General features: G+C 39.2%; 1 protein-coding gene across 1 annotated transcript; it reads left to right on the plus strand.

Moving 5' to 3' along the window:
• Positions 1 to 975: 975 nt before the first annotated feature.
• LOC143282901 (hexokinase-4-like) lies at positions 976 to 27843 on the plus strand. The gene is made up of 12 exons (XM_076588782.1): positions 976 to 1299; positions 4941 to 5109; positions 6221 to 6360; positions 6715 to 6796; positions 8179 to 8321; positions 10243 to 10342; positions 11162 to 11241; positions 13143 to 13255; positions 14532 to 14687; positions 18180 to 18325; positions 19749 to 19882; positions 22301 to 27843. The coding sequence occupies exons 1-12, from the start codon at positions 1231 to 1233 to the stop codon at positions 22397 to 22399; spliced, it is 1431 nt and encodes a 476-aa protein (XP_076444897.1). The 5' UTR covers positions 976 to 1230; the 3' UTR covers positions 22400 to 27843.
• The last annotated feature ends 54 nt before the right edge of the window (positions 27844 to 27897 follow it).

Below are 27897 nucleotides of genomic sequence, written 5' to 3' on the forward strand. Positions count from 1 at the left end.
TTTGCCGGTGTGTGTGTGTGTGTGTGTGTGTGTGTGTGTGTGTGTGTGTGTGTGTGTGTGTGTGACGGTGTGTGTGTGTGTGTGTGTGTGTGTGTGTGTGTGTCACGTTGTGTGTGTGTGTGTGTCACGGTGTGTGTGTCACGGTGCGTGTGTGTGTGTGTGTGTGTGTGTGTGTGTGTCCGTCAGTGTTTGTGAGGGGGTTGAGAGAGAGACTGAGCTTGTGCACGTGGATGTGAATACTTACATGTCTTTGGGGCGAGGCAAGAGATCAGAATGTGACCATATAAGTCAGTGTACTTGGGGGAGGGGGATGAGGTGCCGGGGGGAATCTCGGAATGGGTGAATGTATGCATACATGGATATATGTGGGGGTGGGTTGGGGATACATGTCTGTGAGTATATGTGTGTGTTAAAACATTTTTTGAGATATTGAGTTACTGATATTTGGCGTAAATTGACTGGTTAAATAATTGACTGGTTAAATATGTTGCTTTTAAAAATTGCATTCATATCATTGTTGTTGGTTTTTGTTGTTTTTTTCCTGATTTTCTTTGTGTTGCTCAGTGAATATAAATGAGAATGATTGTTAAAGTGTCAGTACAACAAAATGTTAATGTAACAATGAAATGTAATGAAATGGTTTCAGTCAGAGAGTCGGCCGGAGAGACTGACAGTGATCACTGTGATACGGCGGATAAGCATAGAAGGTGGAGGCAGGTATAAAGGCAGATAAATCATAAATGAAAGTGCAAACAAAATAACAGATCTACAAATACAATTATATTTAAGTAGAGCGCAAGAACAGAATGAGCGAAAAGTCGATCGCGCCTATCTTAGCTATATATAGCAGGTTGTTCTTAATACTCAATGCAGACAAGCTTGTAGTGCGTGTTTGCCCTGTGAGGTAACGCGGGCCTTGAAAAAAAAGAGAAAAAAATAAAAGGGGGTGGTTGGCCACCGACTGCTCTTTTCTTCTCTGCCGTGACACGTAGTACATTTAAAGTGGATCAATCATCGCATTCATGCGCTATTGAATGCGTTGCATCAGCCTGTCCTTGAAAAAAATCACCATCAGTATGTCATCAGTCGTGCCAATTAATTTGAGATAAAACTGACTCAGTGGAGCGAAAGCGATTTTTTGTAAAGTCAACAAAGTTAAAGCTTGTGCCCACGTTAAAAAAACAACCGAGTTTCATTCTGGCGAAACTGCACAAAAACTGAAGAGTTACAATGGAGGACATTACGGACAAGTGGACCGGGATATTCTGCAAATCAGTCGATGCTGGCAAGAGAGATAAGGTAAACATAATAAAATCTGATTGATTTTAATCATATATCAGCAGATCGGCCAGTTATAAGATAAAATATTAATCTCAGGTTGTGATGTCCAAACGGTTTACGTCCCTTGATCTCTCCTTTCGATCGTAAATCGCAGTAGGACACGCGAAGACAGAGACAGCGGGGCAAAGGTCGAAAGACTAATAATGTTGGGGGGGCGAGGGGGGAGCTTATCTTAAACATTTGCCATGGGTCAACACATTATACGATTGTATCAGAGAGCCAATCGTGGAGAGCCAGCCGTGTGGGTCAAGAAATGAGTTCTTCAGCAAGAGGGGTGAACGTGACTGGGCCGGGTGGTGGGTGGGGGTTGGTAAATCACGGAGTTGTACGACCGTGAGATAGATATTCCCGGGAGGGAAATATTTTGGTCTTCAGGCGCTCACTCGAACCTTTCATCCCACTCCAGAGGACTGATGGAAGGGAGGGAGCATATATATATGCATAGTTTCATTGCTAAAAATAAAAACAACGAATACTCCACTAAAGGTGAAAATAACATTCAACAGCCTCGATCCTCTCTACCCGAGCCCACGCATCCTGGCAAAGACATTATGTACGCACACACACACACACACACACATATATATATATATATATATATATATATACATACATACACACACGCACACAAGTTTTAAGTGCAAGTTTCAAGTCATATCCTTTCACTGCAAAATGACAATTTCATGCCCAGAGTAAACATTTGCAAATGCACAACAGCAGCACATGAAAAAACACAAAATTTTTTATTAAACCAAAAAGAGAGGGCGACATTTGCAAATTCAGTAAACTTATATGTTATAGCTAAATGATTTAAAAAAAATTTGTTTTGCCTCCTATTAGTATACTGCAAAAATTGAAAGCCTACTTTAGAGACAATTTTTTTTTTTACACATACACATACACATATCACACACAAACATGCTCACCCCTTCCCACCCCCCCACCAACTTCACACATACTAACCCATATGACCAATACTTTGCAACGACATATGAATCAATGAAGAAAAAAGCAAAAAAAACTTTGCAACTACATATAAATCAGTGTAATAAACTTTTTAATTTTTTTTCTGGCTATAGCCTCTTCACCCAAATTCTTGCTGATTATATGCCACTGCAATAATTTCTGTGGTTATGTAATCAATAAGACAGTTTACGTGAACTGCAGTGTATGATTTAAGTAAACTTTTTTTTGCTGCCCAAGATGGTGGGAAGGACTGTGTGACAGAGTGTACTGTACTGCAGAGGACAGGTGGGGCAAGGGGGTGGAGGGTGCTGAGAAAACAGAGTGGGGAGGAGATGCCAGAGTCTGTAGAGTAATATAAAGATATAAAGATGTGCGGGAGCAGGTATGAAAATCTGGTTCTGCAAAAGGGCAGGTGGGACTGGATGAGATTAATCAGGTGATCTTTTCTGTGGATTTAGGATATATATGTTTACTGGCGGCTTTATTGTTCAGGTGATCTTTTCTGTGGATTTAGGATACATATGTTTACTGGTGGCTTTATTGTTCAGGTGATCTTTTCTGTGGATTTAGGATACATATGTTTACTGGTGGCTTTATTGTTCAGGTGATCTTTTCTGTGGATTTAGGATATATATGGTTACTGGTGGCTTTATTGTTCAGGTGATCTTTTCTGTGGATTTAGGATACATATGTTTACTGGTGGCTTTATTGTTCAGGTGATCTTTTCTGTGGATTTAGGATATATATGTTTACTGGTGGCTTTATTGTTCAGGTGATCTTTTCTGTGGATTTAGGATATATATGTTTACTGGTGGCTTTTCAGTTTCAAGGAGGTGTCAAAGTATGCAAACTGATCCAAGTAAGCCAACACCTCATCTGCTGTAAAAAAAAAAATTAAAAAATTTAAAAAAAATTTTTTTTAATAAATAAAATAAAAAGGAGACGTGATCTTCACATAAAACCCAGCACGCTGATCATGCCTTGAGAGCCTCCCTTAGGTTTGTGGGAAACATTTGCAAAAAATTAAAATGAATAAATAAATGAATAAATAGATAAATAAATAGATGAACTATAACTTTATAACAATGATGAAGTTTACAAATTTGTAATTTTAATTAAATATATGACGTAAGGTGAAGGATACGTTGAGGGCAAAGTAAGAACTAAAAAAAAAACAAAAAAAAACTAAGACACAAGTAAGAGCAAAAGTCAAAATAGCATTGATTACCAAGGATGGCAGAGGCATTTGAAGAGATTATGATAATGCATGCTTTATATCACCCACCTGGAAGAGCTGGCCACAACAGGTGCAGGATTCAGTTTTTTTTTAATATACATATCAGCTGAATACCATTCAGTTGTGTAAACATCCATTGGTACATTGTACTGTAATGCACTGCATTGTATTGTATTACATTTTTATTACAACATAGTGTCGCCATTTTTTTTTCTACATAATTTTACCATGGATCACCCTTTTGGTACCATGGGTTCTTTTGTGTGTGCCAATTGCATGCTACATGCAGAACCTCAATTTATTGTCTCATCCAAATAATGAGTGTTGAGACCACCATTCGAGGTCTAGAGGAGGAGAAGAAAATTCTGGTGAGTGTTGGATTCGAACTTGTGCACTCAGGATCTTGCTTTCTTGGCGGAAGTGTTGCCACCAAGTCACATGGCTGGCAAAGTAGCGTTTTATGTATTTTATGTTTTCATGTCAGACAAGGGCAGAAAAGATTGTGCTGCTTGATGCCACTGAGCAATGTGCCTCGAGGTTATATTTCTCAGAGTAACAGAACTTGTTCCTACTTGGTTCTCTGTTTCTTTGTCTATTTATCTGTCTCTGTCTGTCTGTGTCTATGTCTGTCTATCTCAGTATCTCTCTCTTTCTCTCTTTGTCTCTTTCTGTGTATATCTCCCTCTCTGTCTCTTGTCTCTATCTCTCACAATAGCTCTCTGTACGTCTCTCTCCCCCTGGCCCCCAATGTTATTTTCAATCTTCTTTCCTGCAAACATCAGTGGGATATAGACACTATCATGTTTTTTATGATAAGTTGCAATGATCCAACTGATATCAAATAATGAAGAAAAGTGTGATGTTATTAAAAAACAAAAAAACACACCAACAACCAACATTGTTTAGAAGAAATATGTATTTAACTGAAAAGTATTTTGGGTCTGGTTCACAGAATAGGTGTAGAGTCCCACCATACACAGACAGAAAAGCATTTGAACCCTTTTTTATTTCTCTTGTTCTTTTTCTGATGATTCAGCAGTCAGTAAGAATACTGGTTATCCAGTGCCCCACCACTCCACTGTCAGCTGAGTTGGGTGTGTGTGTGTGTGTGTGTGTGTGTGTGTGTGTGTGTGTTCCATCTTTTTCTCAATAAACCCCTTCATTACTACCCCTTCCCACATCCAAATCCCTCACCCATTCTATTGCATGAGTATAACATTAATGTGTGTGTGTACTGAAATGAATGAAAAAGTATTTATTCAGACCACCTTGTGGTGAATATACTATAAACCAATGTGAAGGAGGAGGAGAAGAAGAAGAAGACTTTTTTTTCTTAAGCATCAATCAATGCAGTTGAACAAATCTGTAAAAGTGAACATTATCATTTTTCAAACAGGTTGCAAAGGTGTTGAAAGAGCTGGTACTAAAAGCAGCTGACATCACCAAGATCATGGAAGTCTTCACAAGACAGATGGATCTCGCCAACAGTGCTGACGAGAAGAAGCGGAAGAAGTCTGACCTCCTGATGGAGATCACACATGTTCGCCTGCTGATGGACGGCACTGGTGTGTATGCATGGTGCTTCACTGACTTGTCTTCAGAGAAGTTTTCCTGAGTTTGATTCTCCATATGTTTTGAATTATTCCAGACATAAACACATCTAGATGTGCTGGGAAAATTGTGTGTGTGTGTTTATTTTATTTTATTTTATTTTTTTATAGATTCATTCAGTTTTGCTGCTTTTTTTTCCCTTTCATTTCTTTTCAGTTCATGAAACAGTACATAACACATATGTAAGTCCATTTGTATATATATATATATATAGATCCATGTATCCATACATATATATACGCATCTAAACATATACTTACATGCGCACATACACGCGTAAGATGATTCTCATGTCATCTGTTTGTTTATGATACTGATCAATACAATAATGATCTTTTGTCATTGCCCTTTTATTTTTCTTGTCCTCCTGATCCTTTTAAAAATAAAATGACTGCAAAATATTACAAGGGTTATGATGGATTTCACTTCATTAACTGATATGAAGAACATTACGTTAGTTACATTTCTTTGTTAGGATTCTAGACATGACTGACAAAGATTAAAGAAACAATAATATGACTGCTATTAATAGTATTATGTTTACTACTGCTACAACGAATATAAAGCTGCTGCTATTGCTACTACTGTTATTACAGTAATAGCCCTACTACTTCAACGACTACTCGACCTGCTGCTACTGTTTTTTTGTATAATAGGTCACAATGATGTGTGTGTGTGTGTGTGTGTGTGTACGTATGTGTGTGTTGATGTGTGTGTGTGTGTGTGTGTGTGTGTATCTGAAAGGCAGCACAAGATTGATTTCTCAAACAGAACAAATGTCATGAAGTGTTATGCTTTATTTGCAGGACCAATCATTCTGTTTTTTACTTGTGCATCATTTGAAACCTTTGGCCTCTTTTCCAGCTTCATGATATTTATTTTTGTGTGGGCGTTACAATGATTATGATGATGATCAGGCACAGTGATCTTTTGGTTTCTGACGCTTACATAACAGTGGCATATTATCATATTTCTAAAATGTCATCCAGTGTGATTTGTTTATTTTCTAGACTGCCTGAGTACATATACTTCATGATCATTTGTCTGACAATATGTCATCCACAGAAAATGGAGACTACCTTGGCCTTGACCTTGGTGGGACAAACTTCCGAGTGGTGATGATCCACATGAAGAATGGCGTGGCAGAGACAACCATGGACAACTACACCATTCCCGTTGACGTTCTTCACGGCGTTGTTGCGGGGGTTAGTACCACTTATTTCACACACACACACACACAACACACATGTGTGTGTGTATATATATATATTCTCTCTCTCTCTCTCTACCTTTGTTTTTTCCCTTCACATGATGAAGTTGTCTAGGAAATGGTTGTCCTTTACAGCTCATTAAACCATCCCAATACAGTTGTTGTCGTTCCAGGGTTGAATATCTATGCTTTCATACTCTGCCTTCCTCCATTCCACAAACACGCCAACCCCTTCCCCCTTTAAAAAAAAGAAAAAAGAATTGACATCTTTGCTTAATATTTCTATCAATATTTATTAATAATTATATATGTTATCACAAATGTTATATGTTTTTGTCTTTGTCAACAGGTGTTTGATTTTATAGCAGACAAGATCTTGGAGTTCTTCAAGAAACACGATCTAGATGACAGGGTAGATGTTCTTCCTCTAGGTAAGTCTGGCTTAATTAAACAGTTAATGTTATAGGGATCAAGCAATTGTTTGTTTGTTTGGTTTTTTTTGTTTGTTTTTTACAGGAATCATGGAAGAATTATCTTATCAGTTAATGTGGGTGAGTGTTTTGATTACAAAGCTGAATGCTATGAGCTTAGGTGGTCGTTTTGCATATGTTGAGTCACAAATGTGTACAGGAGTGGATATTGTGTTCAGCTCTTTGTGGGAAAGGATTGCGTGTATGCTGTATTGGATAGTCTAGCCTTATAGGCAGCCACTTTGTGTCTGTGGAGTGGTTTTTTTTTTTTTTTTTTTTTTTACCTATTCAGAAGGGAAGATGTTATTATGCTGAGTGCTTTCATTGGCTTGAAGACTATCCCCTTACGTTGTGTTGTATTGTCTATTTGAATTAGGCCATAAGTTATGGCTTTCATCAATACCTGACAAAGCTTTATGTTGAAGCCAGCATTTTGCTGAGCATTAAAGGTTTGGCACAAGTTATGTGACTGATTGTACACAATGGGTTCCAAGTGGAAAAAAAAGTGTGTGTTTATGAGAATTTACATTGGCATGCAATGAACATTTAGACCACTAGAAGTAAAATACAGTGTAGATATTTTGTGCTGTGGAAAGCATATTAGAGAGATTGAAAAACAAAAAATCATTGATTGAACCTGAGTGTAATTTCAAACTAATGTTTCATTTTGTGAACATAGATTTAAAGTGTTATGGTAGAATGTTAGCCATGTCAATTATTTGGATTGTTTCTCAGTTTGATTGTTATTTCTTATTTAGATATGTTCATGTTTATATATTTGTTTCCATCTTTGCTTGTTTGTTTATACTTGTTCCTACTTGGCCCTTTGCCTGTCAAAAGATTACAGCTACCCAATTATGTTTTCATCAGATTTGTAGGTTTCACGTTTTCTTTTTTCATCAAGGCAGAATTTGGGTTGTATCTCAGCTGGATTTTTAGTTAGTGAGTTAGTCAGCCAGTCAGTCATTTGGCTAGTTAGTTAGTTAGTTTTCACGTGAGAGACAGAGGGGGGGGGGGGGGGTCATGTCCATATGTTGTTTTCCATCTTTGCATATCTGTATTTATTTGGCCCTTTGCCAGTATAAAGATTACAGCTATTTACTTGCATTTCATTTTACATTTTCATTGCATATATGCATTTTTTATTGATTTATTTCTTTGGGGAGGGGGGGGGGGGAGTTGGTGAGAGTTATTTTCATGTTGATACGCTGTTCTCCATCTTTGCATGTTTATTTTTATATATTCAGCCCTTTTCTGTGCAGTGTACGAAAGATGACAGCCACTCACTCACTCACATTTTCAAGATGACAGGCACTTACTCACATTTTCACCCAACTTTGCAGGTTTCACATTTTCTTTTCCGTCAAGGCAGATAGCCCTCAACAAGTCGGAGCTGCTGACCTGGACCAAGAACTTCAAGTGTCCAGATGGTGTGGGTCAGGACCCCGTCAACATGCTGGAGCAAGCTCTTCAACGACGGGGACTGGTCAGTGTCAGATTCAGTTTCACTTTCAGTTTCTCAAGGAGGTGTCACTGTGTTTGGACAAATCCATATAAGATATACATAGCATGATTATTATGCTAGTAACACCACATCTGCCAGGCAGATGCCTGACCCAGTAGCGTAACGCAACATGCTATAGTCAGGCCTTGAGTGCAAGCATGTATGTTTATATTTTTGTGTGTACCTATCTGAGTGGATTTCCTCTACGGGGTTTTGCCAGAGGATAACAATTTTTGCTGCCATGGGTTCTTTTACAGTGCCTCTATTACCCGCTGCACAAAGTTCCGTGCTTTTATCATCTTTTCCAACTGACAAGATGCTCAGTTTGATTTTCTAGTCAAACTTGGGAGAAAGGGCAAGACTGGTCAGATTTTGCTTGATAAGACAATACACTAAATCACAGTCATTCAATATGTATATAAAAGGCATAACATGCTTAAATGTTGGCTTTAAGTGAAGAAAACTTACAGCAATCACAGTCATACACATGCTCTAATCACAGTGGGCATACAAAATACATAAATGTTAACTTTAACCACACATAAATAATCACAGTCATGCACTTGCAGTAATCACAGTAGACACACAAAATACTTAAATTTTAACTTAGAGTAAACCACACATACAATAATAATCATAGCTACAAACATGCAGTAATCACAGTTAAGGCTTAAATGATCATACTGTAATCAAAGCATAGACATAATAACATGTGCTATTCAATTTTTGTTGTTGTTGTTGGGGGAGGTCAGGGTATGGGGGTGCTTTTTCTTTTCATTGACACACTTGTGTAAACAAAGTGAGTCTATGTTTTAACCCGGTGTTCGGTTGTCTGTGTGTGTGTGTGTGTGTGTCCGTGTGTCTGTGTGTCCATGGTAAACTTTAACATTGACATTTTCTCTGCAAATACTTGACACCAAATTTGGCATAAAAATAGGAAAAATTCAGTTCTTTCCAGTCATCTTGTTTAAAACAATATTGCACCTCTGGAATGGACACAAAAAAAATTAAAAAAAAGAAGCCTAATTATATGCAAACTGCATTTACTGTTATATTTATATTTTTTGTATTCTCTAAACTTGGCACTTTCACCTCTTATTCTGACACAACAAGAGGAGTCATTATTATCATTTTTTGTTCAAACAGGAACTTCTTTTGCTAAGCATGGATTTTTATTTTATTTTGCAAACGTTTTGGTGCAGATAGTAAAAAAGGGAAATTACTCTGTACTTAATGCTAGGGGACGTAATTTATCACAAGTGAGTCTTGAAGGCCTTGCCTCTTGTTTTGTGTTGCGACCAACATCAACTTTTGCCAAAGATTCTTGTCAGTTTAATAATGCGTGATTGGATGAGAAAATGTTGACTTTAAGACAAGACACTCTCCACTATAATCAAATTCTAGCCCAAATAGTCGGAACAGCAGTTGCCTCCTCTGCTGTTCTGATGGTCATAGTCGGACACGACTGACTGTCATATATATAGATTGGATGAGATGATAAGCTAAAGTCGTGTGTACAGCATGCATTTAGCACACTGTATTATCAGGGTTTTTTTTATTTTCATGTTTGTTTGTTGACAAAAAAAACTTTTTAAGAATTATTTGCTGACAGAAAATTACTGATAAAAAAAAAAAAAAATTATATATATATGTGTATATATATGTTAGTCTCATATGAAATTGTGCTTTGATAGAATTAATGATTTTGTTGGGGGTTTTTTGTTTGTTTGTTTCTTTCTTTCTTTTACTTTTATGAATCTTTTATATGTCTCTATTTTATTGTATGTGTTTATTTGATCTTTTTTTTTTTTTGTCGTTGTAAAGCACTGGATTTGTAAAGCGCTGGAGCTTGCTCCAGCTTGTATTATGACGCAATATGAAGATATTGTGATTATTATTTCAGGCGGAGAAGATTGATGTGGTGGCAGTGATGAGTGACACGACCAGTACTCTGCTGGCTGGAAACTACATTGACAAGCATGTCCAAATTGGGCTTATCCTGGGTGTGTGTGTGTGTGTGTGTGCTACCCCTCTGTTCTAAATGGTAGTTGAATTAATAATGGACGTCTATACAGCACATTTTTCCACTAGATATACTGCTCAAAGCGCTGTACGTTTTGTTCCATCCCTACTCCTCCAACCCTCCCCTCTCTATATCCCCCACACACAGAATACATGCATGACCATTACCTCCATGGAACAGTCAACCCTCACCAACACCCCACACCCCTCCCCCCCCCCACACACACACCCTCCTCCCACACACACACCTCCATGACACCCTTTGGAAGACACAACCCTGCAACATGCATAAAAGCATGGACACTTGCAAGCACCCCGCCACACACAAACGGCAAACGGCTTCCCCACAATAAAACGTGTATTCGGAACCAGATCATACCAACACCAGTACTGGAAAGTTACTGTTGTTGGAAAAGATGTGTTTTCAAGGCAGGCTTAAAAATTTTTTAGTGAGACAGAATGTCCCAATTTTTCTGGTACACATGCACGTATGCACACATGCACTGCTCCCCCAAAGTGATAGACACACACTTTTCTCAGCCCTCAAAAGATGCACATGTCTTAATGATTCTGAAAATAAAAACGTTTCGTGGTATCTCTGAAAAATTAAGCCATTCTATGAATTCGCAGACAACCTTCTTTGAACTCTTTCATAGAATCTTGATTGTTCTCACACATACATGTGTGTGTGTGTGACTGTGTATGAGTATGTGTGGGTATTAGTATGTGTGTGTGTGTGTGAATGTGTGAGTATGTATGTGTGCATGTTGATGCAACTGAAGCTGGTTTGTATGCCACAGGCACAGGCTCCAACGCAGCATTTGTGGAGCATCTACACAACTTGGAAAAATGGAAAGGAGACACCGAAGATCCCAAACAGGTACCGCCGTTTGGTTTACTCTAGGTGGACGTGTGTGTGTGTGCGTGTGTGTGTGTGCGTGCGTGTGTGTGTGTTTGTATACAAGGGTTTTCAGACTGATTAAGTACCTGCGTCCTAGACACATGAGTGCTTCTGACAGCACACGCCTCTGTTTTTCTGAGGACCTACCGGGCATACAAACAGAAATACTTTATAATCAGTCATTCAGATGAGATGATAAACCGAGGTCCCATGTGCAGCATGCACATTGTGCGCAGTAAAAATCCCACAAAAACAAAAGGGTTGTCGCTGGTAGAATGACACTAGAAAGGAATGATGAGCGTCTAAAGGCAGCTGTCAGTCTGCTGTCCACGAGCAGGCAGCATGCTATACAAATGACTGTGTTCATAAAGCACTGAGAGTTTGGGGGCTCTGACCAAAGACAAGCACCATTGTATCAATTATTAATATTATCTCCAAAGAGAAATTGATCTGTGGTGGAAAACTCGAAAACAATACCAGAGTCACAGTGATTTAATATGTATAGATATATAAGACGTAAAATGGTAAAATGTTGATTTGAAGTAAACCACACATACAATAATTGCAGTTGTACACATGCAATAAACCCACACAGAATACTAAGTATTTCTTATCTGAATGACAAGTGCCCAGACCATCACTCTGGGTATAACGGAGAAGGAGAAAAAAAACTGGCAAGCATGGGATTCGATCCCATGCGCTCAGATTCTCTCGCTTCCAAGGCAGATGAGTTACCACAAGGCCACCACTCCACACATGAAAGGAAGCAGTGAATCCAGTCGTGGGATATGGTTTCAAACTAAAATGCAACTCCATGATGTCATCATTGTCATGCTCATTCTCACCAGTCATTGAAAACAAGGAATAATGTCTTGAACTTTGTGTGACTTCATGGAGGGCATGCCAGGAAAATAAAAGGTAAAAAAGAAAAACAAGTGAGTAAACTTTACATGTGGGTTGAGGTTTTTAGGATATCATATACAGAAACAGTTATTTGCCCATCATAACTGAAAAATTGAATATGCACGTCATCTTACCGGGTTTCTTGATAGCTCATGAGTACTGTATTGTTAGACACCACACATGGGTTCAGCTTCTTTTGATTTTATATACGGAAACAGTTATTTGCCTAATGTTGACCTTGTGTACCTGTGTGTCAGGTAATCATCAATTGACCTTGTGTACCTGTGTGTCAGGTGGTCATCAGTTGACCTTGTGTACCTGTGTGTCAGGTGACCATCAATTGACCTTGTGTGCCTGTGTGTCAGGTGACCATCAATTGACCTTGTGTACCTGTGTGTCAGGTGATCATCAGTTGACATTGTGTACCTGTGTGTCAGGTGATCATCAGTTGACCTTGTGTACCTGTGTGTCAGGTGATCATCAGTTGACCTTGTGTACCTGTGTGTCAGGTGACCATCAATTGACCTTGTGCACCTGTGTGTCAGGTGACCACCAATTGACCTTGTGTACCTGTGTGTCAGGTGATCATTAGTTGACCTTGTGTACCTGTGTGTCAGGTGACCATCAATTGACCTTGTGCACCTGTGTGTCAGGTGACCACCAATTGACCTTGTGTACCTGTGTGTCAGGTGATCATTAGTTGACCTTGTGTACCTGTGTGTCAGGTGATCATCAATTGACCTTATTTACCTGTGTGTCAGGTGACCATCAATTGACTTTGTGTACCTGTATGTCAGGTGATCATCAATTGACCTTATGTACCTGTGTGTCAGGTGATCATCAGTTGACCTTGTGTACCTGTGTGTCAGGTGACCATCAGTTGACCTTATGTACCTGTGTGTCAGGTGATCATCAGTTGACCTTATGTACCTGTGTGTCAGGTGATCATCAGTTGACCTTATGTACCTGTGTGTCAGGTGATCATCAATGTGGAATGGGGGGCAGCTGGAGACAGCGGTTGTCTGGATTTTTATCGCACACATTACGAAAAGGACGTCAACAAACACTCCAACCATCCAGGCTCTTTCACGTAAGTGCAGCTGATAGTTTTCCTTGGTATAGTTCTCTGTTTCTGGATGCATACAGAAGAAATTTCCTGATTCAGAATCAACAGTTGAACTTAACTGGGTATTTTGCTGGTTTCACACCATCTTCCTCAGCACAGCTGGTGCAGGGAAGTCTTGGGTTGGTCTGAGGCTGTGAGTGAACTGAATTCACTGCAGCATCAGTGTTGACCATGAGGAAGACTGTACTGGAGTGTATTGGAGAAACAGAGAGACTGCTGGACACACATTTCAAAGAACATCAAACCATGAGCGTCTTGTGTCACAGAAGCACGGCATTGAACTGGATGGGACTTAGGTGCTGTGCAGCGAATCCAATATCTGGATGAGGAAGGTTAACGGTGACACTGGCCTGGAACTCTGACAGTCTCTGACAGTAACATGGTCAGTTGTCTGTAGCCAGTTGATATTGATGCTGCTGTGAACTCAGATTGCTCACAGCCTCCTAACCAACCCAAAACTTTCCTGTACCAGTTGTGCTGAATAAGGTGTAAGAACCATAATATCTATCAACAGCAATGGGTTTAAACCCTAGGAGAGGGGTGTGAAATCACAAGGTGTTTTTATTTTTTTTATGGGAAATTTCATCATGTTATCATCCAAGGAACGTTCCAGAATCAGTGGGAGGCCAATCTGAAACAAACTCTTGGATATTTACCTGCCTTCCAGCCTTTTACCTTCACTCTGTAAGGGCTGTCAGTGGACATGTTGCAGTTTGTTGACAATGTGGATTGATCAGAAAAGAAACAGAGTGGATGAAAAAGGCTGAAAAACAGGAAAATGTCCTGTATTTTGTTTCCAATTGATCCCCGCTTGTTGAACGTTTCTTTTATGATATGAAAATTTGCGATAAAAACACTCTGTAATTTTACACCCCTCTCCTAGGATTTAACCCTTTCACTGCCGTAGGAGACATTAGTCAACCAGACAGTTCACTGCCATAGGTGACTATAGTTGACATCAAGAAGAAGTCATGTTAAAAGGACCATTTATCACATTGTAACAAAGTTTGACAGCAGCAGCCAGTTTCCCGTACAGTAGAGCAGCGACTAACATTCGCCTCCTGACTGAGTTTGAAATGAACAAGTCCATTATGTTGTTTTGACAGAAACCAAATATTGTGATTGATGGCATAGAGTCTAAAATATTTGGAAACTGGGGAGTGTTTTTCGCACAGAAACTTGGCAGTGGAAGAGTTAACCCAGCATTAAACGTTAAAACGTTCATCCCCTCCCTGTGCAGGTTTGAGAAGTCGTTCAGCGGTCTGTACCTGGGAGAACTGGTGCGACTGGTGCTGGTGCAGCTGACCAAAAAGGGCGTTTTGTTCGACGGTCAGCTGCCTCCAGCTCTCGCTGCCCACAATGCTTTTACCACGTCCCATGTCACACAGATAGAGAGGTCAGTTCAGTCTTTTTTGTCTTTTTTTTTTTTAACAAAAATGATGTGTATATATTTTGATTTGTATTTGCATTTCTCTTTTTTGTCACAACAGATTTCTCTGTGTGAAATTCAGGCTGCTGACTCCAGGGAGAGTGTGTCGCTACACTGAGAGCGCCACCCATTTTTGACTCACTTTTTAAACAAGGTGAGTCTATGTTTTAACCCGGTGTTCGGTTGTCTCTGTGTGTGTGTGTGTGTCCGTGTGTCTATGTGTCCGTGGTAAACTTTAACATTGACATTTTCTCTGCAAATACTTTGTCAGTTGACACCAAATTTGGCATAAAAATAGGAAAAATTCAGTTCTTTCCAGTCATCTTGTTTAAAACAATATTGCATCTCTGGGATGGGCACAAAAAATATAAAAAAAGAAGCCTAATTATATGCAAACTGCATTTACTGTTGTATTTATATTTTTTGTATTCTCTAAACTTAGCACTTTGATCTGATATTCTGACCCAACAACAAGAGCAGTCATTATTATCATTTTTTGTTCAAACAGGAACTTCTTTTGCTAAGCATGCAGTTTTTATTTATTTTGCAAACGTTTTGGTGCAGATAGTAAAAAAGGGAAATTTCTCTGTAATTAATGCTAGGGGACTTAATTTATCACAAGTGAATTTTGAAGGCCTTGCCTCTATTGTTTTGTATTTTTTCCTACGTGCAGTTTTATTTGTTTTTCCTATCAAAGTGGAGTGTTCTACAGAATTTTGCCAGGGACAACCTTTTTGTTGCCATGGGTTCTTGTACGTGCGCTAAATGCATGCTGCACACGGGACCTGGGTTCCAGTGGCGGGAGAGAAAATGTTAGCGACTGTACGGTGATTGTAACCAGTGCACTCAGATTCTCTCGCTTCCTAGATGTACGTGTTACCTCTAGGCCATCACTCCACTATGACTAAGTAATAGCATGAACAACCAGAAACCTAATTAAGTATTTAACGGGTACAAAAAAATCAATCAATCAGTTAATTAATCAATTATTAATGATATTGCTCATCATACTACTACTACTACTATGATAGCTACTACTACTTCTAACTAACTTACCAATAATAACTGATGATAGTAAAAAAAAAATCAAAAACGATAACATTGATAACAACAACCATAGAAACAACAATGATAAGGTTTAGTCATATGTATTCATATTTCAAAATGTTCAACATGTCCACCCTGAGTCATTCAGTCAGACTGTCAGTCACACACACACACACACACACACACACACACACACACACACACACACACACACACACACACACACACACACATTTATGCACATTAGAGTGGATTTTACTTCGCAGTTTTGACAGGGGGAACTTTCTTGTTCCATTGGGTTATTTTACGTGCCTTTAGTGCATGCTACACATGGAACCTTGGTCTCATCTGAATGACTAGCATTCAGACCACCACTCAAAGTCTAGTGAAGTGGGGAGAAAATAACTTGCAAGAGTGGAAAATGAAAATTTACAAAAAACTGTTTGACAATAACAATGTTTCATTGAGGTGCTGTGGGAGAACTGGTTAGGTGTTGGACTTCTGATCAGCGCTGGTCAGGCATCTGCTTGGCAGATGTGGTGTAGCGTATATGGATTTGTCCGAACGCAGTGACGCCTCCTTGAGCTACTGAAACTGAAACTGATCCAGCGTTCATTTGTGATCAGGGCTCAAGGCCCCATTTCAGCATCATGCTGTAGACGGGCGCAATTATATGATAGTCAGTCGTGTCCGACTATGACCATCAGAACAGCAGAGGAGGCAACTGCTGTTCTGACTATTTGGGCTAGAATTTGATTATAGTGGAGAGTGTCTTGCCCAAGTTACATCCCCATTCTCTCGGCCAAGAGGGTTTTAGGACAGTCGGCGTTGGGATGGTTCCCAAAGGCCAACTGGCCCACAAGGCTGCAGCACTAAGAGCCAGTGCAATTTTGCCTCCTAGTTTGAGAGTCATAGTCCTTCACAAAAGACTAGCTGTAAATGGTTTCCTATTGACTGGAGAAACCATTGATAATACAGCTCTCACTTTGCTGTTGGCCCAGTTGTAAACTTATGTCAATCTGTGATATAAGCTGAGTGTTGGGCCTAGACGGGCGCAATAGCTGAGTGGTTAAAAGCGTTGGACTTTCAATCTGAGGATCCCGGGTTTGAATCACGATGATGGTGACTGGTGGGTAAAGGGTGGAGATTTTTATGATCTCCCAGCTCAACATATGTGCAGACCTGCTGGTGCCTGAACCCTCTTTGTGTGTATACGCAAACAGAAGTTCAAATACGCATGTTAAAAATCCTGTAATCCATGTCAGCGTTCAGTGGGTTATGGAAACAAGAACATACCCAGCATGCATAGCCCGAAAGCGGAGTATGGCTGCCTACATGGCGGGGTAAAAACGGTCATACCCAAAAAGCCCACTCATGTAAATATGAGTGAATGTGGGAGTTGCAGCCCAGGAACACAGAAGAAGAAGAAGAAGCATCGTGCTGTGTCATTTGGAAATACACTTTGTGCTCCCATTTTGTTTTTCTCTTTTTATTATTATTATTATTTATTTTATTTTATTTTTATCACAACAGATTCCTCTGTTTGAATTTTGGGCTGCTCTCCCCAGGGAGAGCGCATCACTACACGACAGCGCCACCCCTTTTTTTTTTTTTTTTAAATTTTTTCCTGCGTGCAGTTTTTTTATTTGCTTTTCCTGTCGAAGTGGATTTTTCTACAGAATTTTGCCAGGAACAACCCTTTTGTTGCCGTGGGTTATTTTATGTGTGCTAAGTGCGTGCTGCACACTCCACTGATTTTCCTAACTCCACCCAGGTTTGAACAGGCACCTGACTTTGGTCTGAGACACAGTGACTACCAACTCATTGCCCTGATGGCCCTAAAAGGCTATGTGACTTTTAGCTCCTTCTACAGCTACATGCCTGCTACAACTGCCCTGGACCAGCGCTACATAAGGCCACTAGAGTAAAAAAAAATTATAAATAAAATTTAAAAATTGGGTGGTTCACTAAAACCACAAAAATTGATGGAAAATTGTCAATTTAATCAGTCAAACAAATCTTCATTTTCATGCTTCCGGAATCCGCAAACAATTTAGTTCTGAATGCCAACTGCAGCATGCAAGAATATACAAAATCAGAACAGTGTCTTTGTACGAGAATACTCATACCTGGTCTACAGGGTAAGTAGTCATGGTACACGTTAACTCATACTGGTAGAATGAGTTAACCTTTTTAACACATAACAGTAACTGTGATGCATGGACAGTGATGAGATCAGTGGTACAAGTTAACTCACACCCAGAGTAGAATGAGTTAACCTTTTTAACACACAGCAGTGACTGTGTTGCATGGGCAGTGACGAAGGCAGTGGTACACATTATAACTCGTAGCTGGAGCAGACTGAGGTTGACCTTTTTAACACATTAACGCTTGACTATGTTGCATGGACAGTGACGAGGGCGACAGCTCCACCAACACATGGAAAGTGCTGCAGGAGTTCATGGCGGCACCGGCCCAGCCAACAGAGACAGACGTGGCCATCATCAGAGAAACTGCCGCTATCATCAGCAAGAGAGCGGCCTACATTGTAGCCGCAGGTGAGCACGTTATGCCTCACTCTTTTGGGTGCTGGCATTGTGGTGGTTAAGACCTTTATCTGGCAATACAGTGTCCATGAAGGTCTGGGTTCGAATCCTGGCCTCTCCCTTTCTCCCAAGTTTGACTGGAAAATCAAACTGAGCATCTAGTCGAAAGGATGAGACTATAAACGAGGTCCCAGCGCAGCATGTATTGGTGCACTGAAAAAGAACCCATGGCAATATAAGTGTTGTTCTCTGGAAAAAATTATGTTGAGGAAATCTACTCTGATGTGTACACAGATATATGATATATGCATGCATTCAAGGCATGACTAAGTGTGTTGGGTTATGCTGCTGGTCAGGTATCTGTCTACACACACACACACACACACACACACACACATACATACATACACATTTCAGGGGCGTGGGGGAGAGAAAGCTCAATAGTTTGAAATAATGTTTGTACAAATATCTTTTAAGATTAGACTTGAAAGTTTGTGGAACAGTGTCTGAAATAAAACCAAGGTCGTTTGTGTTGGAAACACTCAGAAACCATGGGACTTACATCTGTAACATGGGATTTCAAACATGAGCGTGTCCGGGGAAGAGGGCAGGCCAAGGTGGAGGTGGAATGTAATTCTGCACCATGTCAGGATTATCCATGTACCTTTTTTTTCTTTTTCTTTTTTTGACAAAAGTTTTCATGCCCAGTTAGAAGAACATGATCTACTACTGATAATGATAATGATAAGATTAATAATGATAATGATAGTAATAATAAAAGTATCTGTATAGCACTGAATCTTGTGCAGAGACAAATCAGATCACTTACACACCATTCATTCACATGCACACATTACTCTAATTCACAGAGATGAAAAACAAAACATATGAATACATGTAAGCAGAAAGCTGGAGAACCTGTAGACATGTAGACAAGGAAGAGCCAGGGGAGGGAGGGGTGTGGGGGGAGGTATGGGGGGGGTGATAGGCAAGACTGTTTTGAAAGTGGTGGTGGGGTTTAAGGCCACCAGGCTTGAAAAAGCTGAGCACAAGGATTTGATGAAGCAAAAGAGGGAGCTTATTCCAAGTGCAAGGTCCAGAGATGGAGAAAGAACGTCGTCCGACTGTTGAGTGTTTGAATCAGGGAACACATGAACAGGGTGGATCCGAAGCTGATTGTAGAAAGCGAGATGAGGTGTAGAGATGAACCCAACCAAAGCACCCAGTTATTCACTGATCAGTCCTAGAGAGCCTACCCTAGTTGGGGGGTTTTGTGCAAAATATCAACATAAAATGGAATAAAATGATTGAGCAAAATAAACAAATAGATGAAAATAAAAGGAAACCACAGAGACAGGAAGAGGCAGAATTGTTTGTACATTTACCAGCAGTCTAGGGGTTAAAAACAACAACAACAAATCATTTCTGTCCTCAGCCATCGCAGCCCTGGTCAACAGGACAGGACTGGAAGAGGTGACGGTGGCCATTGACGGCTCCCTGTACGAGAACCACCCCAAGTTCCATTCCTCTATGATGGACATCGTCACCCACTTCTGCCCCAAATCAAAGGTGTGTTCGGTTTTTGTTTCTTTGTTGTTGGTGTTGGTGTTTTAACTCATTCTACCCCACAGCTACATACCTGCTACAACTCCCCTGGACCAGCACTACATGAGACCACTGCAGAAAAAACACAGTGGTTCACTAAAATGGTTAAAAATGATGGAGAATTGTTGATTAAATGGATCAAACAAAGCTTTGTTTTCATGCTTCCAGAATCCGTAAACATTTCAGTTTAAAATGCCAACTGTACCAAACAAGAATGAGCAAAATTAGAATAGTGTGTTGGTACCAGAATACTCATATCTGGTCCACAGGGGAAGTAACCATGGTACGAGTTAACTCGTACCTGGAGTAGAATGAGTCCATCTTTTTCTTTTATTCAGGCAGGGGACTTGTCCAGGAGAGTTTCCTCTGAAAAGGTCCAGGGGCTGCCTTAGGCCCTGGTGGGGTGCAGGGGCAACACCGTGTCGTGGGGTACATGGGGAGGCAAAGCCCTCCTTGGCGAAAACGAAATTAGTGATTTTTAAGAGGTTTTAGGGGCCTCTCCTGAAAGCTAAAATAATAATTCAGTTTCTTTTCTGACCCCAAAAGACTTTTTCGTCTGAAAATTTTTTTCTCTCTGAAATCATCTGCTCCTCCACTGAAAAAAGCGGATCCACTGAGAGTTCCCCAGCCTGTTTTTTAACTTATTGTATTCCAGGTACGAGTTAACTCATACCATGATTACTTCCCCTGTGGACCAGGTACAAGGATTCCCCTACCAACACACTAGTCTGATTTAGTTTATTCTTGCTTGGTACAGTTGACATTCTAAGGTGAACCAGTTACAGATTCCGGAAGCATGAAAACTTTGTTCTACTGTTTGAATCAACAATTAGCCATTGATTTTCGTCACTTTAGTGAACCAAATTTTTTTTCTTTTTTTTCTTTTTTCTTTTTTGAATGCAGTGGTCTCATGTTGCGCTGGTCCATGGGAGTTGTAGCCGGCCTGTAGTTGTGGGATAGAACAAGTTAATATTTCCAAGTTAAGGTTTTATTCATTCAGTTGTTTTTTGGATTTTTTTTACAGTGTATGAAAATAATGCTAAAAAATACAGTTACAATGTATCACATTAAAATAATCCATGAAAAAAAGAAAAAGGTCATATGATGAAATAGACAGGCTTTTTTTTTTTCTTTGCCTCTGAAAATATATTTTCCTTTTGAAAGACACAGTGAAATAAAGCACAATGATTTATCATTACAACAATGACAACCATCATCGGTAGCATTACTGACCTTTTCTATTTTCTTTTTCATTTATTCTCTTTCCTTCTTTGTGGTAAATTGTTTGATCAACAAGAAATGACAAAGGGAAACAAGAGCAAGAACAAAAGCAACAGTAAATGAAAGACAAACTGAAAAAAGACGAACAAAGGTGTGTTCTATGTTCTCCACACGGGATGTCAGTCAGTGCAGTAAATGGGAGTACTGCTTTCCTCATTCGTTTGATATATTAACAAAAATGTATTTATTACTATTTGTCACAACAGATTTCTGTGTGTGAAATTTGGCCTGCTCTCCTCAGGTAGAATGCCCCACAATTGTTTTTGTTTTTTTGTTGTTGTTTTTTGCCTATTAGCGTTTTTGTTTTTCTACCAAACCTTTGCCAGAGACAACACTTTTTGTTGCTGTGGGTTCTTTTACACGAGCAAAGTGCATGCTACACACAGGACCTCAGTTATCATCTCATCCGAATGACTTAGACTAGCATCCAGACCACATCCCAAGATCTAGTGGAGGGGGAGAAAATACTAGTGCGTGTGGGATTCGAACCTGTGTATTCAGAGTCTCTTACTTCATAGGCGGATGTGTTACCACTGGACCATCACTCCACTTCAATGGAAGTGACAATACAGGGAAATTATCAGAAGAGCATTTGAACAAGAATATGTGGGTGAGCGAGATGGAGGGAGTGGGGTAAGGAGGCAATACAAGGTGGAACTATGACCTTCATCTACAAGCACAATACTAAATGCATGGTTTTCTAACCATGAATGTTTTTCCACATACTAAACGTACTTCAGGTGAGCGTGAAACATGTATTTGTATTTCTCATTTTTGTCACAACAGATTTCTCTGTGTGAAATTCGGGCTGCTCTCCTAAGGGAGAGCGTGTCGCTACACTGAGAGCGCCACCCATTTTTTGTATTTTTTTCCTGTGTGCAGTTTCATTTGTTTTTTCCTATAGAAGTAGATTTTTCTACTGAATTTTGCCAGGGACAACCCTTTTGTTGCCGTGGGTTCTTTTACGTGCGCTAAGTGCATGCTGCACATGGGACCTCAGTTTATCATCTCATCTGAATGGCTCTTCATTTTAGATGTGTGTAAATGTTATGTGTATATGTTTTGTGTTGCGCGCAGCTGAAAGGAAATTATCCATGACAGGTGAAGCTGATTCTGGTGAAGGATGGCAGTGGACTGGGTGCAGCATTTGGAGCAGTGGCAGCTCGCCGACAAAAAGCTGCTCAGCTGCGATGCTCGTGAGCAGCCTTCCTGGACATGGGTCTTTTTCCACTGGTTCTCCATTATTATTATCATCGTAATCATTGACTCGCTTGTGATCAGTTTTAGATTATTTGTCTTTTTCATCTGTTACTGGTGTTGCAGAACATTTATGTGTTTTAGTTCAGATCAGATAGAAAAAGTTTATTATCTCAGTGGAAGAAATTAAGTGTAGTGAAGTCTTTTACACTTACAGAGTACGAGTAAAATTTGACATACAAGATATATGACGAAATGACACACAACAGATTCATAGCAAAGTCAGTAATATAAACCACCAGCTGATAAGAGTATTAAGCTGAAGAACAGAAAGCTTCCCTGTCAAGATCATCATCCAGAAATATAGGAAAGATGCAAATTATGTCTGGTATTAAAAAGTTGTGGAATCAGTCATACTTGAAGCATAGCCTTTAAGCAATCTTGGATTTGATTCTCAGTGAATATCATGGCATCATCCTTTCCATGAAATCAGGCCAGAATAGCTTTCCACATGGTTTGACTGTGACATAAATCTGCAATAATTTATTTGTGAATGTTGGATGCAGTGTCATGCAGCTTATACTTTTGGGTATTAGAGTTAATTGTGTGTGCAAGCATGTGACCGTTCAGAATAACAACGTGACTTATCATAGAAAGTCGCAGCCACTGCAAGATTTTCATTTTAACTCACTCGATACTAACAATGGCTATAGCCATCGTCCATTTCCATCTGGTTGTATACCGACAACGGCTATAGCCGTTTCGACCTTCAAAAATTTCCACAAGTGACGTCGTGACCCAGTGCCACAGACACAGCCATCCACGTCAGAGCCTAATTAGCATAGGCCAACCTTTGACCACTGGAGTGGCTGGCGAGTCACTTGTTGCTGTACTGCTGAGCTATTTTTATCGTCACCCAGGCCTTTGTGTTCAGACAAACAACAATGGCGTCGCAACCCAGTGCAAGTGGTTCACAGAGCAGACAAGGCAGGCATGTTTACACCCTACGAGAAGCCGTGGAACTGGTCTAAACAGAAGAATCAGATGTAGAGTATGGTGAAGAAGATGAGGAGAGTGATTTTGTACCATCTGAGGAGAGCGAACATGAAAGTTCATCAGATATCGAACCTGATGTGGAAGAGCAGAGAGGCGTGGCAAGTGAGGCGGACAGTGACAGTGAAAGAGAGGCCGGTGCACACGGACTACTGGCTGACCAGAGCACGGACAGTTTTCTTCAATTTGTGAGCAAAGAGTGGCATGAAGATTTTAGATTTTTTCCTGCAGTTCCGCCATACACGGACCAGGAACTGCACAGACTGCAGTTACAAGGTATGACTGGCCACACCCCCATAGCCGTTTTTTTTGTGTGTGTGTTTTGTTTTTTTCCCATGTGTAGACTGCGGCTGTTTTGGATATCAAATAGTGAGTTTTTTCAGCCCTATGATTAGTGTTAGTGTATTCTTACAGTGCAGAAACTTTTGACATGATTATCAGTGTGATGTGTGTCAAAAACAGCTTTTTTTTCCAAGAACAGTGTGGATTACCTAGACAAGGATAAAGGATACCCCATCTCCATTCAGCTACAGACAGAGTACCATAGAGTGAAGAGCTGCTTACTGTGCTTATTCACTATATCAATAATAATGTCTCCAAATTTCAAGACTATGTGACTTTTTTTCCAGACCATACTAATACCTACTGTACTGAAGAATGCCACATGACAAATTACGAATTAGCTACTTTTATGGGTTTTTTTTAATTTTAGTTCATTTGTATGGTGCAGAAACTCTCATAAAGCCTTTTTTTTATACTCTGCAGGGTTTGACAATGCAATTTATGTAGAAAATAACCCTTCTTTCAACAATGCTGTGAATTTCACCACTATGATGCGCAACCACCCTCAATTTTGTTAATCCTAAAAAGATAATCCTATGTATCTCTGGCTACAAAAAGTGAACCATGGCAGTAAGAGCTTTGAAAGTTTGTGCTCCTCTTGTTCACTTTATTAGTAATTGTGTCTCCAAATTTCAAGACTGTGTTAGTTTTCTTTCTTTATATATTTTTCAACGCTACACAAAGGCCTAGTATGCTGAAGAATGCCACATGAAAAATTACGAATTTGCCAATTGCGTGTTACTGATCTTCATTTGTACAGTGCAGACACTCTCAAATAGCCATTTTTTTACATTCTGCAGGGTTCCTCAATGTGATTTATGTGGAAAATAACCCTTCTTTCAAAAATGCTGAAACTTTTTCTTCTATGCATTCGCAACCACCCTCAATTTTGTTGTAAAAAAACTATGTTTTATCACACCAGCTGCAAAAAATGAACCATGAAAGTAAGGGCTATGAAACTTAGAACCATGCTTATTCCATTTATCAATAAACATGTCTCAAAATTTCAGGTCATTGTGTTTTGTCATTATTTTTTTGGTGATTTTTTTTCAAATACCTATACAAATGCCCAGTTTCCAGAGGAACACGTGATTACAAAAAGCCCAGTATCGAGTGAGTTAATACATCTTGCCTGTTGCTTATTCATTGTGACCAAATGTTATTTTTATATTTGTTTGTTATTGGGAGAAGATTAGTACAACTTTATTATTATCATTATTATGAAAAAAAGGTTAATATATGCAGTACTCATACAAGCTTCAATATGCACGAGTAAATCTGGTTTGTGAGCGTGAGTGTGTGTGTGTGTTAGTTATTACAAACACCAAAATAGTGTAGCATTACCAAACTGATGGTAACTTCTTGCTTTCAGGTTTATGTCCTGACTTTAATTGATCTCCAGATGTTTATTTAAGCATGTTTTATACAATTGGACTTGCTAACAGATAAAATAAAATAAATAACTTTTGCCCAGATTTACATGAAATCTGTTAAATCTTTTCAAATTAATCATTTTCTATTTTCATAACAAGATTACTTGGAACAAGTTTTTTTTAACTGGTTTTCGCTTTTCTGTTAAAACTGAAATATAAAGATAAAAGAGTGAATGTGTGTGTGCAGCACTTAGCCCATGTAAAATAACCCACAGAAGAAGAAGAAGAAAAAAATTGTCCCTTGCAAAATTCTGTAGAAAAATCCACTTGGATAGGAAAACAAATACACTTCCAGATAGAAATAAACAACAAAAAAGGCAATGCTCCAATGCAACATAATCCTTTCAGTTTTACTCATTCACCCTAAGTGTTTTCCACTAATGTGCTCTTTGCAGCTGTAATTCTGTTATCCTTATAATGGCGGTATTAATATCAACAGCTTAGCACTATTGTGACTTGTCAAGTCTTTACTGTGTGAGATTCCTCTTCTTGTCTTTCCCCTTCCTATTTCATGAAACCAAGAGCAAATTTTAAATCAATACAGTGAGTGGCAGTTGTGTTGGAATGGATTGGATAGGATTGTATTGCATTACTTTTTGTCACAACAGATTTCTCTGTATGAAATCCAGGCTGCTCTCCCTGGGGATAGCACCACTGGGTTTGTTTTTTCTATCAGCAAGTTTTTTTTTGTTTTGTTTTTTTAACTATCAAAGTGGATTTATCTACAGAGTTTTCTCAGGGGCATACCCTTTTATTGCCATGGGTTCGTTTATATGTGCTAAGTGCATGCTGCACACAGGACTTTGGCTTATCATATCTTGATATCCAAAAGACAAGCAAAAAGACCAGCACCAAGACCACAACACAAGGTCAATTGAAGGGGTGGGAATAAATACCCCCAGTCCCTATACTGGACTTGAACCCATGGATTCGCTTCTGAATCAGGTGCATTAGGACAAAGCCATCACTCCACTGACACAACTGACTGAGAAAGCAAAAGTGAATGCGCCCACTGCAGCACAGAAATATCCATATTCAGTCCAAGGGAAACAACTGGATGTTATGGATAAATCAACACTCGGGTACAAAGTGTTAAAAAAGATCCTAAGCTAAGAAAACAAACAAAACCCAACTGCTGACCTGAAACAGTTTAGTACTTTTGGCTTCATTCAGTTCACAAGGACATGACTTTCTTCTTCACAATAAACCAGAAGCAAAAGGTGTAGTCAGAATACTTCATCGAAAGTATGGCTTTGATGACAAGAAGAATGTTTCAATTACAATTCTCCAGATCCATCACAAAGAAGTCAGTAGAAATACTCTGCTATATCCATCCATATTTTATTTAATAATGGCCATCAAGTTTGTCACTGCAACCATTCTTTTCTTGCAAAAACAAGTTGACAAATCTGCAGCATTTTTCTCTTTTCAAAATTAGCATTGTGCGAACGCAATATAAAGATATATACTTACCACCTTCTCTTCCATTCAAATGACAATGGCTATTTATTACAAATAACTTCTAGAGGTTGATAAAATAAATACATAAATGCATATAAATCAATGATGGAAGATCTGATGTGAAAACACCAAAAAGAATTAGATATCAGTAAGCACAGTTAACTTCCAGGTGTAAATCATTTCCTTTTTAAATGAATGTACGACTGTCAGTCATCTCTGACTATAACATCAGAACGGTAGTGGAGGCATCTGCAACATATAAGTAGTTTTCTCTCTCTTTTTTTAAAAATAATAAATATAAGTAAAATATAAGTAAAATATAACCAAGTTTTAAATGCACTTGAATTTTTCATGGTATTTTAATCTAAGCGCATTCAGAGTTTTCAACGCTAATGAGTCTTCATACGTATGACAACTTTAGTGTCTTCATCATCATCAATAAACAGACCAGGCACAGTGGATAATGAATAACAATTCAAGAGAATCATGTCTACTGCATTCTGAATGAGAGGGGAAAAAGTCCAGGCACAGAGATTCAAATTCTTTCGCTGCTTTGCGTGAATGTGCATATATGTGTAGAAACAGTGTGCATACAGAAGTACAGCACACAGACATGTTTTAGCTCTTTTTCATAGTTTTGTTTGTGTCAGGCTTCTTGGTCATCTTTTCATGCTCACGATTATATTCAACTAAAAAACAGAATAATTTGAAAGGATGTCTTGGAAAGTCATGAGACAATATAGCACACCCCCAACTACAAGAACAGCTGTTACATTAAGGCAACATACACACAAATAAATGGTACACTTGTTCAGTCATCACTCTGATTATGTATGAACCCACAACGAAAAGTTATCATAGTATTTTGAAATGGTGATCTTGAAGAACACAAAACCACAGCCATATGTAAGCTGTTTAGCTCCTTGTAAAAAACCGCTATTAAATAAGCCTTCCGAATACTTTGCACAGTTTAGGAAGATGTTAAGTTACATACTGTGGAAGGTTTTTGTTATGAGGAACATAAGCTGTTACTTTTATTTTTAACTGTGTGTGTGTGTGTGTGTGTGTGTGTGTGACCTGTTGTATTTGGTGAAAAAAAATGTAAGAAAAACTATTAAAAACCATTCTTTTCGTTATATTAAAAAACAAAACAAAACAGGCATGCAACAGTGGAGAGACATGGGGCATCTGGATGACTTGATAAGGAAGTTA

Source organism: Babylonia areolata, chromosome 6 (assembly GCF_041734735.1).
Source record: "Babylonia areolata isolate BAREFJ2019XMU chromosome 6, ASM4173473v1, whole genome shotgun sequence".
NCBI lineage: Eukaryota > Metazoa > Mollusca > Gastropoda > Neogastropoda > Buccinidae > Babylonia > Babylonia areolata.